General features: G+C 34.1%; 1 protein-coding gene and 1 long non-coding RNA gene across 6 annotated transcripts in view; one reads left to right on the plus strand and one right to left on the minus strand.

Annotated features, from left to right (window-relative positions):
* Nucleotides 1-15687, plus strand: part of LOC103008829 (uncharacterized) — a 163377-nt gene that overhangs the window by 143787 nt on the left and 3903 nt on the right. The gene's annotated exons all lie outside the window — the stretch shown is intronic.
* RBBP8 (RB binding protein 8, endonuclease) overlaps nucleotides 1-15687 on the minus strand; it is an 82214-nt gene that overhangs the window by 47885 nt on the left and 18642 nt on the right. For both annotated transcript variants that reach the window (XM_057526398.1, XM_007197628.3), the window contains exons 4-5: nucleotides 14094-14189; nucleotides 3014-3126 (exon numbers count right to left, since the gene is read on the minus strand). In XM_057526398.1, the coding sequence (XP_057382381.1) occupies nucleotides 3014-3126; nucleotides 14094-14189 (209 nt within the window). The remainder of the gene's footprint in view (nucleotides 1-3013; nucleotides 3127-14093; nucleotides 14190-15687) is intronic.

The raw sequence follows: 15687 nt of genomic DNA on the forward strand, positions 1-15687 counted from the left end.
ATCCAAGTATTTAGGGGAAAAATGTCCTGATGTATGTAATTTACATTAAAATATTTCAGTTCGAAAAGAAATGACGAAAATACAGCAAAATATGAACAACTGTTAAATCTATGTGATAGGTGTATGAGGGTTCCTTACTATTCTCCTTACTTTTCTATATTTTTAAGAAATTTCATTAAAAAAAAAAAGGACTACACAGATTTGAAAAAGAACCAAACAGAATTTTTAAAAATGAAAAATTTGGTTACTGAAATAAAATAACTCAGTGTAACAGAGCTGAAGAACTTAGTATAATAAGCAAGAAAGCTGAAGAAATTACCCAGAACACAGCAGAGTGAAATGAGGGGACGAAAAATAGGAAAGAGATGTGAAGAGACCAAAGGATCGAATGACAAGGCCTCATCATAACCCCCAAATAAGGAGAATGGAGAAGACACAATATTTGAAGAGCTAGTAGCCGACAGTTTTACAGATATGATTAAAGAAGTGATTCAACAGATTTTGTAATGTATACTAAACAGACTTTTTTCTTAAAAACCTACTTGAAATTGCACTAAAACTACAGAATACCAAAAACTAAGGAAAAAATCTTAATAGTAGCCAGAGAAAAATAATTGTTATCCTGTAAAATAGCCTTATAAAAATAACGGTAAAATAAAAACATTGAGGATAAAAACTGAGGGTTTAGAACCAACAAATATCCTCTAAAGGAACTTTTAAAGAATGAATCTCAGGACTTCCCTGGTGGTCCAGTGGTTATGACTCTGCACTTCCACTGCAGGGGGCGCAGGCTTGATCCCTGGTTGGGGAACTAAGACTCCACATGCCATACAGTGTGGCGTGGCCAAATAATAATACCAGAAGAAAAGTGAGATGTAAAAAGCAATAATAAGCAAAGAAACTGCTGCACATGTAGGTAAGTTTTTTAAAAACTGTCTGAATAAGGTAATTTTTAAAGACGTTTCTAACTTGCAGGGCTTAAAAAAAAAAATACAGGCCATAAACAGTATGTAAATGGAGAAGGAGATGATCAGAGTGAAAGTGTTTTAAAGTCCTTGTATTATTCAGAAGAGGGTAAGATACTATCTTTATATTTTAGGAAAGCATGGTAAAATTTCAAGGTTGATCAAAAAAAATAGAAATAAAGAGTTTAAAAAAAAAGTAAAGGATAAAATAAAAATGAAATAAGAAGATAAATATCCTCAAAATGCAATAACTGGAAAAAGTAAGAACAAAAAAGAGAGGCAGGACGGGGGGAAAAAGGTAGCAACAATATAGAAACACCAAGAATTCATAAACATGAAGCCCTTAGTATTTTTATTCATAAAATAACTTTGGGATTTGACCTCAATGATTTTCCTGTTGCTCATTTTAATGTAAAATTAGTTTTCCTCAACTTTTCAGTAATCACATTGGGGGTATTATTAGTGGTATTATTCTAAGACTATTGTGCTATGAGATTAAAAAATGAGTACTTAGGGGATATTTTAATTCTATCATCCCTGTGTCCTTGAGAACCATGATTCTCGGTGTGGAAGAAAGGGGATACAGATGTTATTAGAAGAGGTTAGCAAAAGCTCTATAGTCTTGAATTTGAATTTTCAACATGAACTCACGAAGTATTTTATCTATCTGAAAATTAGACAAAGGATATTCAAACCAGTCACCCAAGAAGAAATGCAAACTGAAGATCAAGTAAAAAGATACTTGACCTGAATAGTAATAAAGAGAATGCTAATATTAAAAAGGTATATCATTCTTTACCCACTGAACTGGATATTGTCAATTAATACATTTTTGCACAAAACTGAAGAGAATGTAGGGAAACTGAAATTCTCAAACACTCAAACAAAAAATTGACTTGTTCATCAATATGAGAATGGGTAAATAAATGGCATCTACACAATGCAGCCATGAAAAAGAATGCTGTCTTATTCCTTAATACCTAGGGTTTTTGCTTGTTGAATTTTGGGCTATTTTTCAGACAGTTAAAAGTTGCTAGAAATCTGACTATTAGACACGTAGACATTACTGCAGATTATTTCAAGTACTACTGGTAATATAACTGTGGATCTCAACTATGTCTATTGAAATGTAATAGTTTTCTAATCATTGATAATCTTATATTCCTAAATAAACTCATGCATGCATTCATTCATACACACCACAGAATCTATGGGTCTAAATATATAAACAAACATATAAACATGTAAAGACTTCTAATATATAGTCTAAAATAAAATAACATATGTCAGAACAAGAAGTATGATATGATCCCATTAAAAATTTAAGAGAAGATAGAGGAGGGGGTAAAATGAGAGAAAGAGACAAACAGAAAGATAGATAAATCTGGACCTGTAAAGATATTTATTATATTCTTAACAGTAGTTACCTCTGGGAGCAGAATAACACTATGTTCCTTCTATCTCTTTTTAAAACAATCAGCATACATTCATATATTCTTGCTTGAGTAACCAGAGGACAGCAATATAATTAATAGAAAAAAAAAAGTCAAAATACCAAATTAGTTTGGAAAAGAAGATAAATGTAAGAAAATCCTACATAAAATGGTAAGTAGACTAAACTAAAAATGGTATACATGTAATAGTTTGTCCAAAAAAATTGTGAAAATCAAAAAAAATACACCTTTGTAGAACAGTAAATTGTCTGCTTTGTGTTTAAATTTACTAAATATAAATAGTTGAATTAATATGAAATAAAACCAAAGAAGCAAATATGGATATAACCAAAGAAAATTTGCTTCTTGTCTTACAGCTGGTGAGACTTTAAGGCCAACGAGGACAGTATTTGCACAACCTTTCTGTATCCTATTTCTTACTAAAATAAGCATGAGATTAAATCTACAAAAAGGGAAAAAACAACATTTGAACGTTTGCCTAAATAAAGAAAAACATATGGAAACAATCCATCTGATTGTAACCAATTTAATAACAGGTTTTAACAATAGCATACTATGCTTTACATACTTAATAAATGAAGAAAGGAAACTCACTAAGCTCTGTGATAAGTTTAAGATTCTGCTGTCGAATATTTTCAAACTCTTGTTGTTTCTTCCGCATATGTTCTTCAGTTACTGCACAGCGATCACATAATCCTGCTCTTAATCTACAAAACAAAAACAGAACATTTTCAGAGTAGAACTTAAATGTTCTCATCAAAAAATAAACAAATAAAAAAATATGTGAGGTGATGGATATGTTAATTAACCAGATGGTGGGAATCCTTTCACAATATATATCATTTATCAAATCATCATGATAAATACTTCTTAAAAAAAATAATTTTATTTGTCAATTATAACTCAATAAAACTGAAATTAAAAAAATTTTTCAACTACTAAAAGATACTTCTTCATATTTGAATTTCAAGATTTTTATACTTTATGAAGAACTAAAAAATTTACTTGGAAAATACAGAGAAAATTAACTAGTTATTATACCTTTAACATATTCCCAAATAGGCTGAAATCATGCTACATCATTTTCTACAGACTGCAATTCTGTAAAAATCTGCCAATTTTAAACTCTATTCAAGGGAACTTATTTATTGAAGCTCCCTTGTTTTTATTAGAGCCAACATATGAACCCAGTCTAGTACCAATGGACAGAATTATATCTTAAGCAAGCTTGCATCTGCTTAGCATAGCATATAACACATAATGAGTGTTCAACAACTAAGTTTTAGTTGAATGAATACTAAAGGTCAAAGAATACAAAGTTTAAAAAAAGTAATGCTCTTTTCAGCATTAAAAAAAGACTCCAGTGTTAGGAGAAATTCACAGTGTACTACTATGTTAAAAAAAAAAAAAGATTACAAAATAGCTTTTACTAATTATTTGTGAGTGCTGAAGGGAAAAGGGAAATACATATATTACACAGGAGGGGTGGGTGATGGAGAGAAAGGTGTATTTCAAAATGTTAATACAGTTATCTTGTAGGTACCAGTAATACAGAAGATTTTCTTTTTAGTGTTTTGCTATATTTTTCAAAATTTCTCTAATTTCATTATTTATATAACCAGGAAAAAATACGGTTGAAAAAAATGACACATATCCCACATTAGGAATTTAGAAAATACAAAATCTAAGATAATCATTTTAACTCAGTGACCTAAGTCAATAAGATACTAAGTACGTGAGTGTCTATGGAAGTCATAGCATGGTAGTACATGCCATGACTTTTAAAATAAGGAGACAAAACATGAAAACTATACAACTAAAACAAACAAACAAAAAGAACCTAGAGATTTTTTATATAAAAGTAAAACTCGTATCAACAGTGTTGATATGGATGTAAAAAATAAAGATTAGAGATCATAGGTTGCATTAATAGGACTAAAATTTCTAGAATGAAGGAATAAAGAATTGGGCAACATGGTTTAATTGGAGTACATTCCAGAAACAGGAATTAGGCCAATCAAGATCTAAGTAAAGATGACAAAGTGAACATCTGCATCTACTGTTGCTTCCTTCCCAAATCCCACAAAACTACAGTAAAGATCTGTGTATATTTTTAAAGACACAAGACTATGAGAACTGGGAGAATGGGAAAGAAAAACAAACGAATTAAAAGCAAGGAGCTGGTGGACAAATAGAAACTGACCTGAGAATGCTGAATCGTAGGCTAACTATGGGAGAAGTCTAGAACTCTTGTCCAAAATGGTAGCCACAAGCCACATGTGGCTATTTCAATTTAAATAAATTAAATTAAATTAAATTAAGAGAGAAGATTAAAAACTAGAAGATTATCCTAGAAGGTCCATCATATCAAAGAGCAAGGTGGGGTTAGGTACAGAAAAACAGGAACAGAGGAACAAAAAAGACTTGAAACATATAGAAAGCCAAACGACTAGCATAAATCCAACCATATCAATAACATTAATCATGAATTGATTAAACACTCCAATCAAAAGGCAGAAACTGTCAGACAGGACAAAAAAAAATAAGATCTAACTATATGCTGTCTACAATAGACACACTTTAGATCTGAAGATACAAATAAGCTGAAAGCAAAAGGATGGAAAAAGAAATACCATGCAAACAAAAACCGAAAGAGAGCTGGTTATTAATTAATTAGTATCAAACAAAAGAGACTTTAAGGTAAAAGTGTTACTAGAGACAGTGAATTCTATAACAAAAGGGTCAATTCATTAGAGATATAACAATTAACATTTAACACAAAAGCCCCCAAATATGCAGAGCATGCATTCAACACGAAAGCCCCCAAATACACAGAGCAAAAACTGACAGAATTGAAGAAAGAAATATATAAATGCATCAATAACAGTTATAGACTTCCACTCTCAATAGTGGATAGAACAAGACAGACAGAAAATCAGCATAGATATAGCAGACTTGAACACACTACCACCTAAACCTACCTGACACCTACAGAACACTCCAGCCAACAACTGCAGAACACACATTCTTCTCAAGCACACTTGGAACATTCTCTAGGACAGACCATTTTCTAGGTCACAAAACAAGTCTCAATAAGTTTAAAAGCACTGAAATCAGACAAAGTATGTTCTCTCACCACAATGGAATTAAATTAGAAATCAAAAAAGAAGGAAAATCTGGAAAATTCACAAATATGTGTATATTAAAAACAATGCACTCCTAAATAAGCAATGAGTTAAAGAAGAAATCACATGGGAAATTATAATAATAGGGCTGTAGCTGAGTGCCCCAGTCTAAAAGCCTACCCAGGTCAAAGGATAGCTCCTCATTTTCTTATTGAAAAGTAAAGCTCCCATAACATATACAGAGTCCTCAGTTGACTTTCCTATTCATAGGAAAACTCCTGGGGGAGGGAGAATTGGGAATGGCCGGGGTAAAACAGATAGACAATTAAAAGCAGAGTACATCATACCAACTAATGCAGAAAATTCATTGCAGTAATACACTACTAAATACAGACAACCAAAGATCACTAGTGTATGAAGCAAACCAGTAACATAAAAGAGCTAGTATCCCTGGAAAAATGAGAAGTGATGTTGACATGAAACAAGAAAAGGGTACACATACACACATGTACATATAAATGATCAACAAACAATAAAAAGTTCTTGGATACTAAACATGTGATTACCAAAACAGCTTCAATAATAGGGTTGGAGAGTAAAATAGAAGAAATCTCCCAGAACATGGAAAAAAAACAAGTAACAGAAACAAGACAAAAGATTGTAAAGGATCAGTTTCTGACTAAGAAGTGCTGCATAAAGAGAGAACCTACAAAAATGGAGAGAGGAAATAATAGACAAAAATAGTATCTTAAGAGATACTAGTCTTCAGGTTAACAGGATGACTGGACAGCACAATGAAGGAAACACACACACACACACACACACACACACACACACCATATGAAATTCAGAATTAGGATAAAAAGATCTTACATTCCAGAATGGGAAAAAATCTATTACCTATAAAGGAATGAACATTAGAATGATAGCTCTAGATGCTCACAGACAATGAGAAAATGTCTTCAAAGTTTTGAGGGAAAACTATTTTCAACCTAGAATTTTATATCCAGTCAATATACCATCTAAATGCAATAGTAAAATAAAAACATTTTCTCAGATATGCAAGACTCTTTGAAAATTTACTTCCTGTGCATTTTAAAGCAGTTACTTGTGGGTGAGCTATAAGGAAAAAAAAAAAAAAAGGAAAAACAGGCCCACATTTTTCCAACCATATATACTAGTATATCTTCAAGGTCTAAAATAGTGCCTGGCACAAGACAGGAGCTCCCTAAATATTTGTTGACTAACATGAGTTGAAAGAAATAATGGAATTAATGTAGGGATCCAGTGAGAGAAATTCCAGAACTGATGTTGTAGGATAGCCTAGAAAGTAAATGGTCCAAATTAGTACAGGAAGTTTTTCAGCCCAAGAAGTATGTCTTCAAGAAAAAGAACAACAAAAAAGATTATAATCAAATAGAATAACAGGCATTAAATAATATTAATGACATGATGAGGAAAACATTTCTAATCTCACTAAGAAAAAAGGTAGTTAGAAATTCTAAAAAAAACAAAGCAAACTTATACAAGTACGTCTTTATCGTAATACAGTTATAGGATGACTTGAGCAACTGATTTGGGACAGAGTAGAAAAGAATCTATTTGACCTGGACATTAGAAACACTCTCCTTGAGTGGCACAGGGGTCATGACAATGGATCTATAGAGAAGGAAATGAATCCTGGCTCAGCAGTGAATAGTCAATAAGTAAACATTGTTCATTATTTTCCAACTTCTACAATTAACTTGTAAACAAAATACAAGGGATTGAAATCTGGTAACAGAAAAGAACGTAGCAACTATCAACTTTGCCAATATTTATAGGTTATTGGTTCAGCTGACACAAGGCAGAAGGCAGAAAGAGAGGAAGAGTGATGCAGGTAAGGGTGAAAGCATCAGTATCCTCCTGTGATACAGAGGTGAGTTCAGGGAGACTGTTCAGACATCTCTCTCTAAAATATCTTCATGTAAATATGTATATCTGCATAAATGTATGTATTAAGGTCCAAAAATAAAACAGCACTAAAATAACTTCAAAAATAGGTGAGGGAGGGAAAAATTATTCCTCCTCATAGCAAGAAGTAAACAACTATTGTCTCAAATTGATAAATCAAGTGTTAAAGTGAAAATACATCATTTAGAACTTTGGAGAACTAAAAACTGGGACAGGCATGGGTGGGAAAGAGTGGAACAGGAAACTATTGGTTGATGATAACTATACAACTTTATACTGTACATGTATTACTTGAATAAAAATTATAAAAGGAAAAACGTAAAATCAGCTAAATAGTACATTATACTCCTTTTCGTCATAGCATTTTAATTTAATAGAAATATATTCTAGTAAACTTTACATAAAATATTTTTGAGAATTAAGGTACTAAGGACATACACCTTGTTATCTTTCTGCTATAACACTTAATGTTTTCAGACTTTCAAGCATTTCCAAAGCTAGTAGTAAAGTCTATTTATGCCTTTAAAATTCCAAAGGAAATAAGAATAAAGTTCTCTCTAAACTATTCCAAAACCAAGACATTGTTAAACTGTTATAAGAAGAAACTCAATTTTAACTATTGGTTTAAAATACTCACATTTCACTTTTATATTTCTCTTTTAAGATCTATTCAAATTAATAGCTTTGGATTCATGCAATAAACATTCAAATAGTTGACCTGATTGTGGTAAGTAATGTATACACAGAACTACTAAGCTAGAGAGGCCAAAAAGAGCACTGACACTGAAAGGTCACTGAAAAACACTGAAGGAGTTAAACGGCATTAATCAATCCTAATTAAGTATTCAAATGTCACCCTACCACTTTGTCATTAAAAACCGAACACCTTATTGTTTCCAAGAAATCAACTCTGATATATTAAAATGTCATAAGGTATCATGGAAGACAACCTCTTGAAACCCTTAGTTTCCAAGTTTAAAAATGCCACAGTATAAACTTATAAAATGAAACAATATTCCCTAACTTGTTTATTACATCTAGTTTTCTCCAGTTAACTGCCACTCTCGATAATACCTGTGAAAAAGAGTCAACTCTTGATTGTTCACTGATCCTAGCTTAAATTTAAATGAATGTGAGAAAACAGGCTAGCTCCTATTCTATCAGCAGGATTCCACTGTCTTCTTCTTGCCTATCTTCAACTGCTGCTGTCAGAGAAAGAAAAAGCAGCCTCAATTTCACAGGAGAATGCAATTTCAGTAGCTATAAGCAGGTAAACAGGAAAGAAGAGTAATTCTACTTGTAAGGGCTGAAAGTATCATGCATTCTGAGTTATATTCCAGTTTGTTCATAGAGATGAAGAAAGAAAAGATTTCAGTTTGCAATTAAAACTTACCAGATAAACAAGTATGCTCAACTGTTTGCTATACCCTAAAAAGATTTCCTCAAACTTATTCATTTTCATTCAAAAGGGTTTTACTAAACACCTACAGGGAGTACTGTAAGTGCTAACATACAACAGTGGCCAAGATAATGTCACTTCTTTAAAAGAGTTTACAGTGTACTAAAAAAAGAAAGACAATAAAAAGTAATTACAATAAAGTATGATTCACAACGTTAAAGTGGAAATACAGGGTACTATGAAACCACACAGCACAACTTAGTCGAGTCTAGGAAGTCCGGGAAGGTCTCCTGAAGAATACACTTAAATTCAAATCCATAAGTAAGAAGAGTTAGCAAGACAAAAGGAGACATTTGGTCAGTATTTCAAAAATAGAGAACCACAAATCCTCTGATTATGAGTACCAATTTTCCCTTTTAACAACAGTTGAAATATGAGTTTCCTAATATTGACAAAAATGCTTTTAAAGATATTAAAATCTATCAGACAACTATGGTTTAACTGCTTTGTTCAGATTTTTTTTTTAAAATGCCTTCTATCTAGTACAGTGACTGTTCCTTAGATTAAGTGAAATACTTTGGTTTCTTGAGGGAACCTGTAAATGGTTCCTGTAAATAGTAATGTAATAACAGTACTAGTAAAACACAAACAAGCCACATTAAATTAGAACTTCTTATTATCTAATTTATCTTTACTGAATAATTCCTTTCATCTAAACATCTCCTGATGTTTTCATAATATTAGCATAAGAAATAAGAATCACTTCATCTTATGAAAGGTAAACAGCAAGTTGCAGAATTACCATTTAGAAATTTTAACAAAATATACGTTGCTTTTAAAAGGTCTCAGCAAAACATTAATTTTTATAGATATTTAAAGCTTACTCTAGGATTATCATTCTTACATATGACAAAATTAAAGTAAAATTTTAAGTAAGGCAGAACTTCACTAAATGTTACCTACTTTGACATTTAAAGGTAGGATTTAGTTAGTAGCAATTTAAAAGAAAAATAACCAAAAACAAACAAGCAAAACAGCCTTCCAAGAAAACAAGACTAGATAATAGGCAATGTTGAAGACTTAATATTTCAGAGTACTTGTTTTGGTAACTTTATATCAAGCATAAATACTTTGAGATAATCAGTTAAGTTGTAATTCATTTACACATTTATAAAATTAAGACAACACACAGACAAGGCATCATCAAACAGTAGAAACTGGGAAGTTTGAGGGGCAAATTTAACCTAATTATCCATTAACTATGTGATCTTGGGAAAGTTTCTTAACTCTTTGTCAGCGTAGTTTCCTCATTTGTAAAATCGATTTATCATCTACCTCACAGAGTTAAGGTGAAGATTAAGTGCTGGATGGCTGGGTATAACGTGAGCCCTCAAAACTAGCAGATCCTACATTAAAAAAATAATGATTAGATCTACATCGTTCTTGGTTTCATTAAATGAAGCTTCATAAAATGAGGGACAAATCTTAAAATAATCCCAGAAGGAAATTTCAGATTTAAAGAAAGGAAAGAAAAAGCATGTGAATAAAGAAATGAGCTACACTCCTTGTCCCACCCCCAAATTAATACCATGTAATGAATTATAGGCCCACCTACCTAAAAATGTAAAGGTGAACAGAATGAGAGGCAAGAGAACATTTAGGGTAAGAAACAGCACAGAAGTATGACATCCACCTGAAATTAGTGAAAATAGACGATAAAAAGAAAAGAATCTAGTTTTTAAAAACTGCAGAATAAAAATGATAATTTTAACAATTAAATATATTAACTGAATAAAGGATGGTAATTTAGAAAATACTTCAATGGGAAGGGTAGGGGCACTCATCCACTAACATTTCTTCTCAGAATGAGCCTGGAGAAGAAAAATTCACTTAAGAAGAGAAGCACAAGATGCAAAGAATAAAAGAACAGCCAAAACTTTAAATCATAAAGTGAAGAAATGTTCTGAAGATATTAGAAAGGAGTGTCTTCAAGAGCTAAGATGAAGAACACTATATCTTGGGGATGAAATGGAGAGCCAACTGTATTAAGCCAATTTGTGCAAAACATAATGAAAACCTTACCTTGTGAATTTTTTTCAGTGCATTGAGTCCTAAACAACTTGCTAATGATCAACTAAACAGAAAGAATGCTGGAAATAAACACAATCAGTCTTTGAGTGTGGCAACCATGAGAACGTATCTCCTATTGTGGGAAGTAAAATCACTGGCTCCAGCTGTTGTGCTCTGAAATCCTTTACCCGCCAGACAGGTGAACACACCAGGCATCCCACAGTCAGAAGCCAGCCAATGAATGAGTAGAGCAGGGATACTATGGCTCCAGAACTCCCCATTGGCCTTGCCAAAGCTTTCTTAAAACTGCAGTGCAGTCTAAGACCTTCCTTTTTCTCTCTTTTTCAAAAGGGTTAGATGCATGGACATCTCACAGTTCTCCCAGTCTCCTCCAGCTCCTTCTTCATTTACCTTACAGGTGTGTTTCCCCCAGAATCTCTTGAATATCTAATGTCATCTTGATGTTTGCTTTCTTAGAGAACTCAGACTTAAAATTTTCTATACTTGGGAATCACTGAACAGAAAGCAAGTTCCTAATCTCTTGCCGTTACTACCATTATTATATGGAAGGAAGAACCTCATCGCTTGTAGAAAGTAGTGGAGCAGTAGAGATGAGAGAAAAAAATATGGTAAAGTAAGAGAAGGAAGTGCTTCAATCACTGGAGAGTTAAAGGCTGAGAAACATACGCTCTCCACCCTTCCTCCTCAATCCTGTAATACATATCCAGAGAAAACAGAAGGAAATGCCGCACCACACTGAAGGAAGAGTAACTGATGATTTCCTCTTTGATCCTGGACTAGGGAAGAGTGAGACGGACAGATGGCTTTCTAGTTTCCAGATGTCTCAGCTAGAGAGAGGGACTAGTCTGGCTGTGTGTAGAGTACAGACTAGAGCACTAGAGGTTGGAACCATATTCACCAAACAGGAGGGATATTGTAAGTCTTTTTAAGCTTCCATTATGTATTTTTACTTGCACTATCTCATTTAACGTTCAAAATAGCCCTGTGAAGAAGGTATTGTTAGTGTCATGTCATATGTTCTTGGCTCTTCTCCTACTCTGGTAATTCCTTTCTCAATCTTTTTTGCTGGCTGGCCCTTATTCTTCATTAAACCTTAATTAGTAGGCCCAAGGATTCAGCCCTGAGCCCTCTTCTATGCTTTTCCTATACTTTTAAAGATGTCCTTAGGAGATCTTATCCAGTCCCAAGATTTTAAATGCTGTTTATATACAGCTGATGATCTTCAAATTTGTTTCTCTAGCTCTAACCTCTCCCGTTAGTTCCAGACTCACATATGCAACTACCTACTTGACATCTACATTTGGATATAACAGATGTTGTCAGTACCTGCTCGTATCCCTTTGGCATTCCCCTGCTTAAACCCTCCAATGGCTTCCCAATGCAATTAAAATCCAAACTTTTTTCTGATGTCCCTACTGAATTTAGTTACTTCCTACCTTTCCAATATTATCTATCATTCATCCTCTTACTCATTAAGTTAGAATCACAGTGGATGTCCTACTCCTCAAATATTTCAAAATCTATTTCCACCAGAGGCTTTTTGCATTTGTCCTCTTCTTATCTTCAGTTCTTCAAGTGACGGCTCTTTTTTGTATCACTCAGGTCTCAGTTCTAATGGCACCTCCTCAGAAAGGTCATCCCTGACATCCATCGATAGCCCTTCATTTCCCAATGCTCGTAGTCACTCAATTACATAATTCATTTTTATTTCTTCTTCAGCTCTTGTAATCTGAAATCATCTTATTTGCAGGCCCACTCCCAATCTTTGAAAATTAAGTATCAGCTCCATGACATACTAAGGATAGTATTCCTAGCCCCTGGAACAACACCTGGAATGTAGTAAGCACTCAACTATTAATTGTTCAATTCAATTAAGGAGATAGTGTGAAGTTGGAATTCAAATTCACATCTATGATTCCAAAGCATATGGAGCCTTTTCCCACAATAGGCTGCCTATTCCAGTAAATGTGCATCCACTGAGATAGCCGTCATGGAAGAAAGAGTACTCAACTTTAGTTTGCATCATGCAGAATATCAGATTATTCCACCACTAAGACACAGTGGCGAATTCAAACCACCAGCCTTCCCATAACATATACAAAAATGATAATAATGGAAAAATATTAACTATAAATAAAGCAAGAAACGTAGTTTGCTATAAATAGTTCAAGTTCCTAAATAGCACTTACAGTTCAGACAAGGGAAAACAGCAAAATCTGAAAGCCTTTTCTAATGTAGAGTGTTAACCTCATAGGAGTGGGAAAGAAAAAAGTCTGTACATGAGGTGAAGTAATAGGCATTATCTTGGGAATATTCAGTAAAAAGAATCCCTAGAATGCCTGAAAGTGGGGAAATATGCAAGGAAGAAAAGAGAATGGCAGGAGTAAGAAAATAAGACAGGAATAGGGCTTCCCTGGTGGGGCAGTGGTTAAGAATCCGCCTGCCAATGCAGGGGATGCGGGTTCGAGCCCTGGTCCGGGAGGATCCCACATGCCGCAGAGCAGCTAAGCCTGTGCGCCACAACTACTGAGCCTGCACTCTAGAGCCCGCGAGCCATGACTGCTGAGCCCGCGTGCTGCAACTACTTTAGCCCGCGTGCCTAGAGCCCGTGCTCTGCCACAAGAGAAGCCACTGCAACGAGAAGCCCGTGCACCGCAACTAACAGTAGCCCCTGCTTGCCGCAACTAGAGAAAGCCTGCACGCAGCAACAAAGACCCAACACAGCCAAAAAAAAACAAATAAAATAAATAAACTAAAAAAAAAAGAAGACAGGAATAGAATTGTGAAGCAGTTTCCACCTACTTAGAAGTAAAAATGGAATGAAAGCATCAGATGTATTAGAACACTGCTACTCTTGAGCTTGTCCTACAACAAATACCAGATAAAGAAACATCATTTAAAGGGTAAATTGATGTGATTGCTGTAATTATTGAAAAAACAAACCTGTAAGTTTGTTTTAATTTCATAAAGTATTTATCCAAAGTTGACATAGAGTTGGAAAAAAGATCATTTTAAGTCTCAGAATGGATTACAAATGAAAACAAATGTATACTCTATTAAGAGGGAAATCACCTCTTACACAAGAAGACCCAAGAACCAGACTCACCGATCTTCTAAAACTTTAATGGTTTCATGAAGGACTTTCTGCTGCTCTCTCAGCTGTTGATTTTTGGTAAAGAATTCTTCTAGTCTCTGTGCATCTCTAAAAGTCAAGAAATAAGTCATTTTTTTTTAACGGAAAAATACTCTAACAAGACTATTCTGTCATTAAGAACTCCAAAGCATGATCTCACCACTTACATATTATGAATTTGTTGTATCAAAACAAACAACTTAGAAGGTGAGGTTTGAATATCTTGTTAATCAGAGTTCAAATTATACTAGAATTTGCTCTACAGTGTTTTCATTTTCTACAGAAGTATCTTCCTAAGCACCAGGTATTCATTATACAATGCTGGAACACAGATGAAGGAGTAAATTCTGATGCCACCACTGACTCAACATTGTCAAAATTGCTATTAAAATGTACACTTGGGCTTCCCTGGTGGCGCAGTGGTTGAGAGTCTGCCTGCCTGTGCAGGGGACACAGGTTCGAGCCCTGGTCTGGGAGGATCCCATATGCCGCGGAGCGGCTGGGCCCGTGGGCCACAACTACTGAGCCTGTGCATCTGGAGCCTGTGCCCTGGAACAGGGGAGGCCGCAGTGGTGAGAGGCCCGCGCACCGTGATGAAGAGTGGCCCCCGCTTGCCCCAACTGGAGAGGGCCCTTGCATGGAAACGGAGACCCAACACAGCCAAAAATAAAAAAATTAAAAAATAAATTAATTAATTAATTAAAAAAAAGTACACTTACTGTTATTTTAATTATTTTATCTACATTCGATAATGTAAATAGGTAACTCCACTCATATCATTCCTATTCCAATTATGAGGGATTTATACTTTCTATTTTACTAATTTTTGTGTTGCTTAAACTTTTACCTGGTATTACTTTTAAGCCTGGGTTTACTGTGAAGTAGAAGTACACAAACCCTACATTCTGAAGCCTAGGTTTGAATCTCAGCTGTCACGTACCAGCTGTGTGAGCTGGTGCAAGTAATCTAAACTCTCTGTGCCTCAAAAAATGTGGATACATTAGTAGTATCTACTTCATGAGACATTTGCAAGGACTAAGTACTAATGAATATACAGCATACAGAACAGTACTGGCACACAGTAAGTTCTATTTAAGTAATTACCATTTTGATTTTAGTCAGGAAAAAAGAAAGACACCTAAAATTTTCTTCTAGTAAACTACCTGGTTACTTTCCAAGGTTGTGCCGTATTTTACCTCTTCATCATTATATTTCAAACAATCACCTATATAAAGTATGCATATATTTTAATTCTATGAAAACCCATTAGAAATTGAATCAGGATTCTCTGTGTAATCTGGAATCTGAAAATATAGGATAATACCGTGGTTCAAATATCTTTCCCCAGCCCTCTCAAGGGTCTGAAATATCAAATCAAATAAAGGTGACAAATCAGTCTGCCACAAAAAGATGTCCAAATGACTGTGTCAAAATTGCTAAAACGTAGAATGTAATATCACTGGCAACAAGAGACGAGCAAACCAACTAAGTCAAAATGTCAGATACCAATACGAGGGTACTTCTTATATACTGATTGAATATTTGATATTGAATGAAAAGCCAATAC

The sequence above is a fragment of the Balaenoptera acutorostrata genome, chromosome 13, assembly GCF_949987535.1.
Source record: "Balaenoptera acutorostrata chromosome 13, mBalAcu1.1, whole genome shotgun sequence".
Lineage (NCBI taxonomy): Eukaryota > Metazoa > Chordata > Mammalia > Artiodactyla > Balaenopteridae > Balaenoptera > Balaenoptera acutorostrata.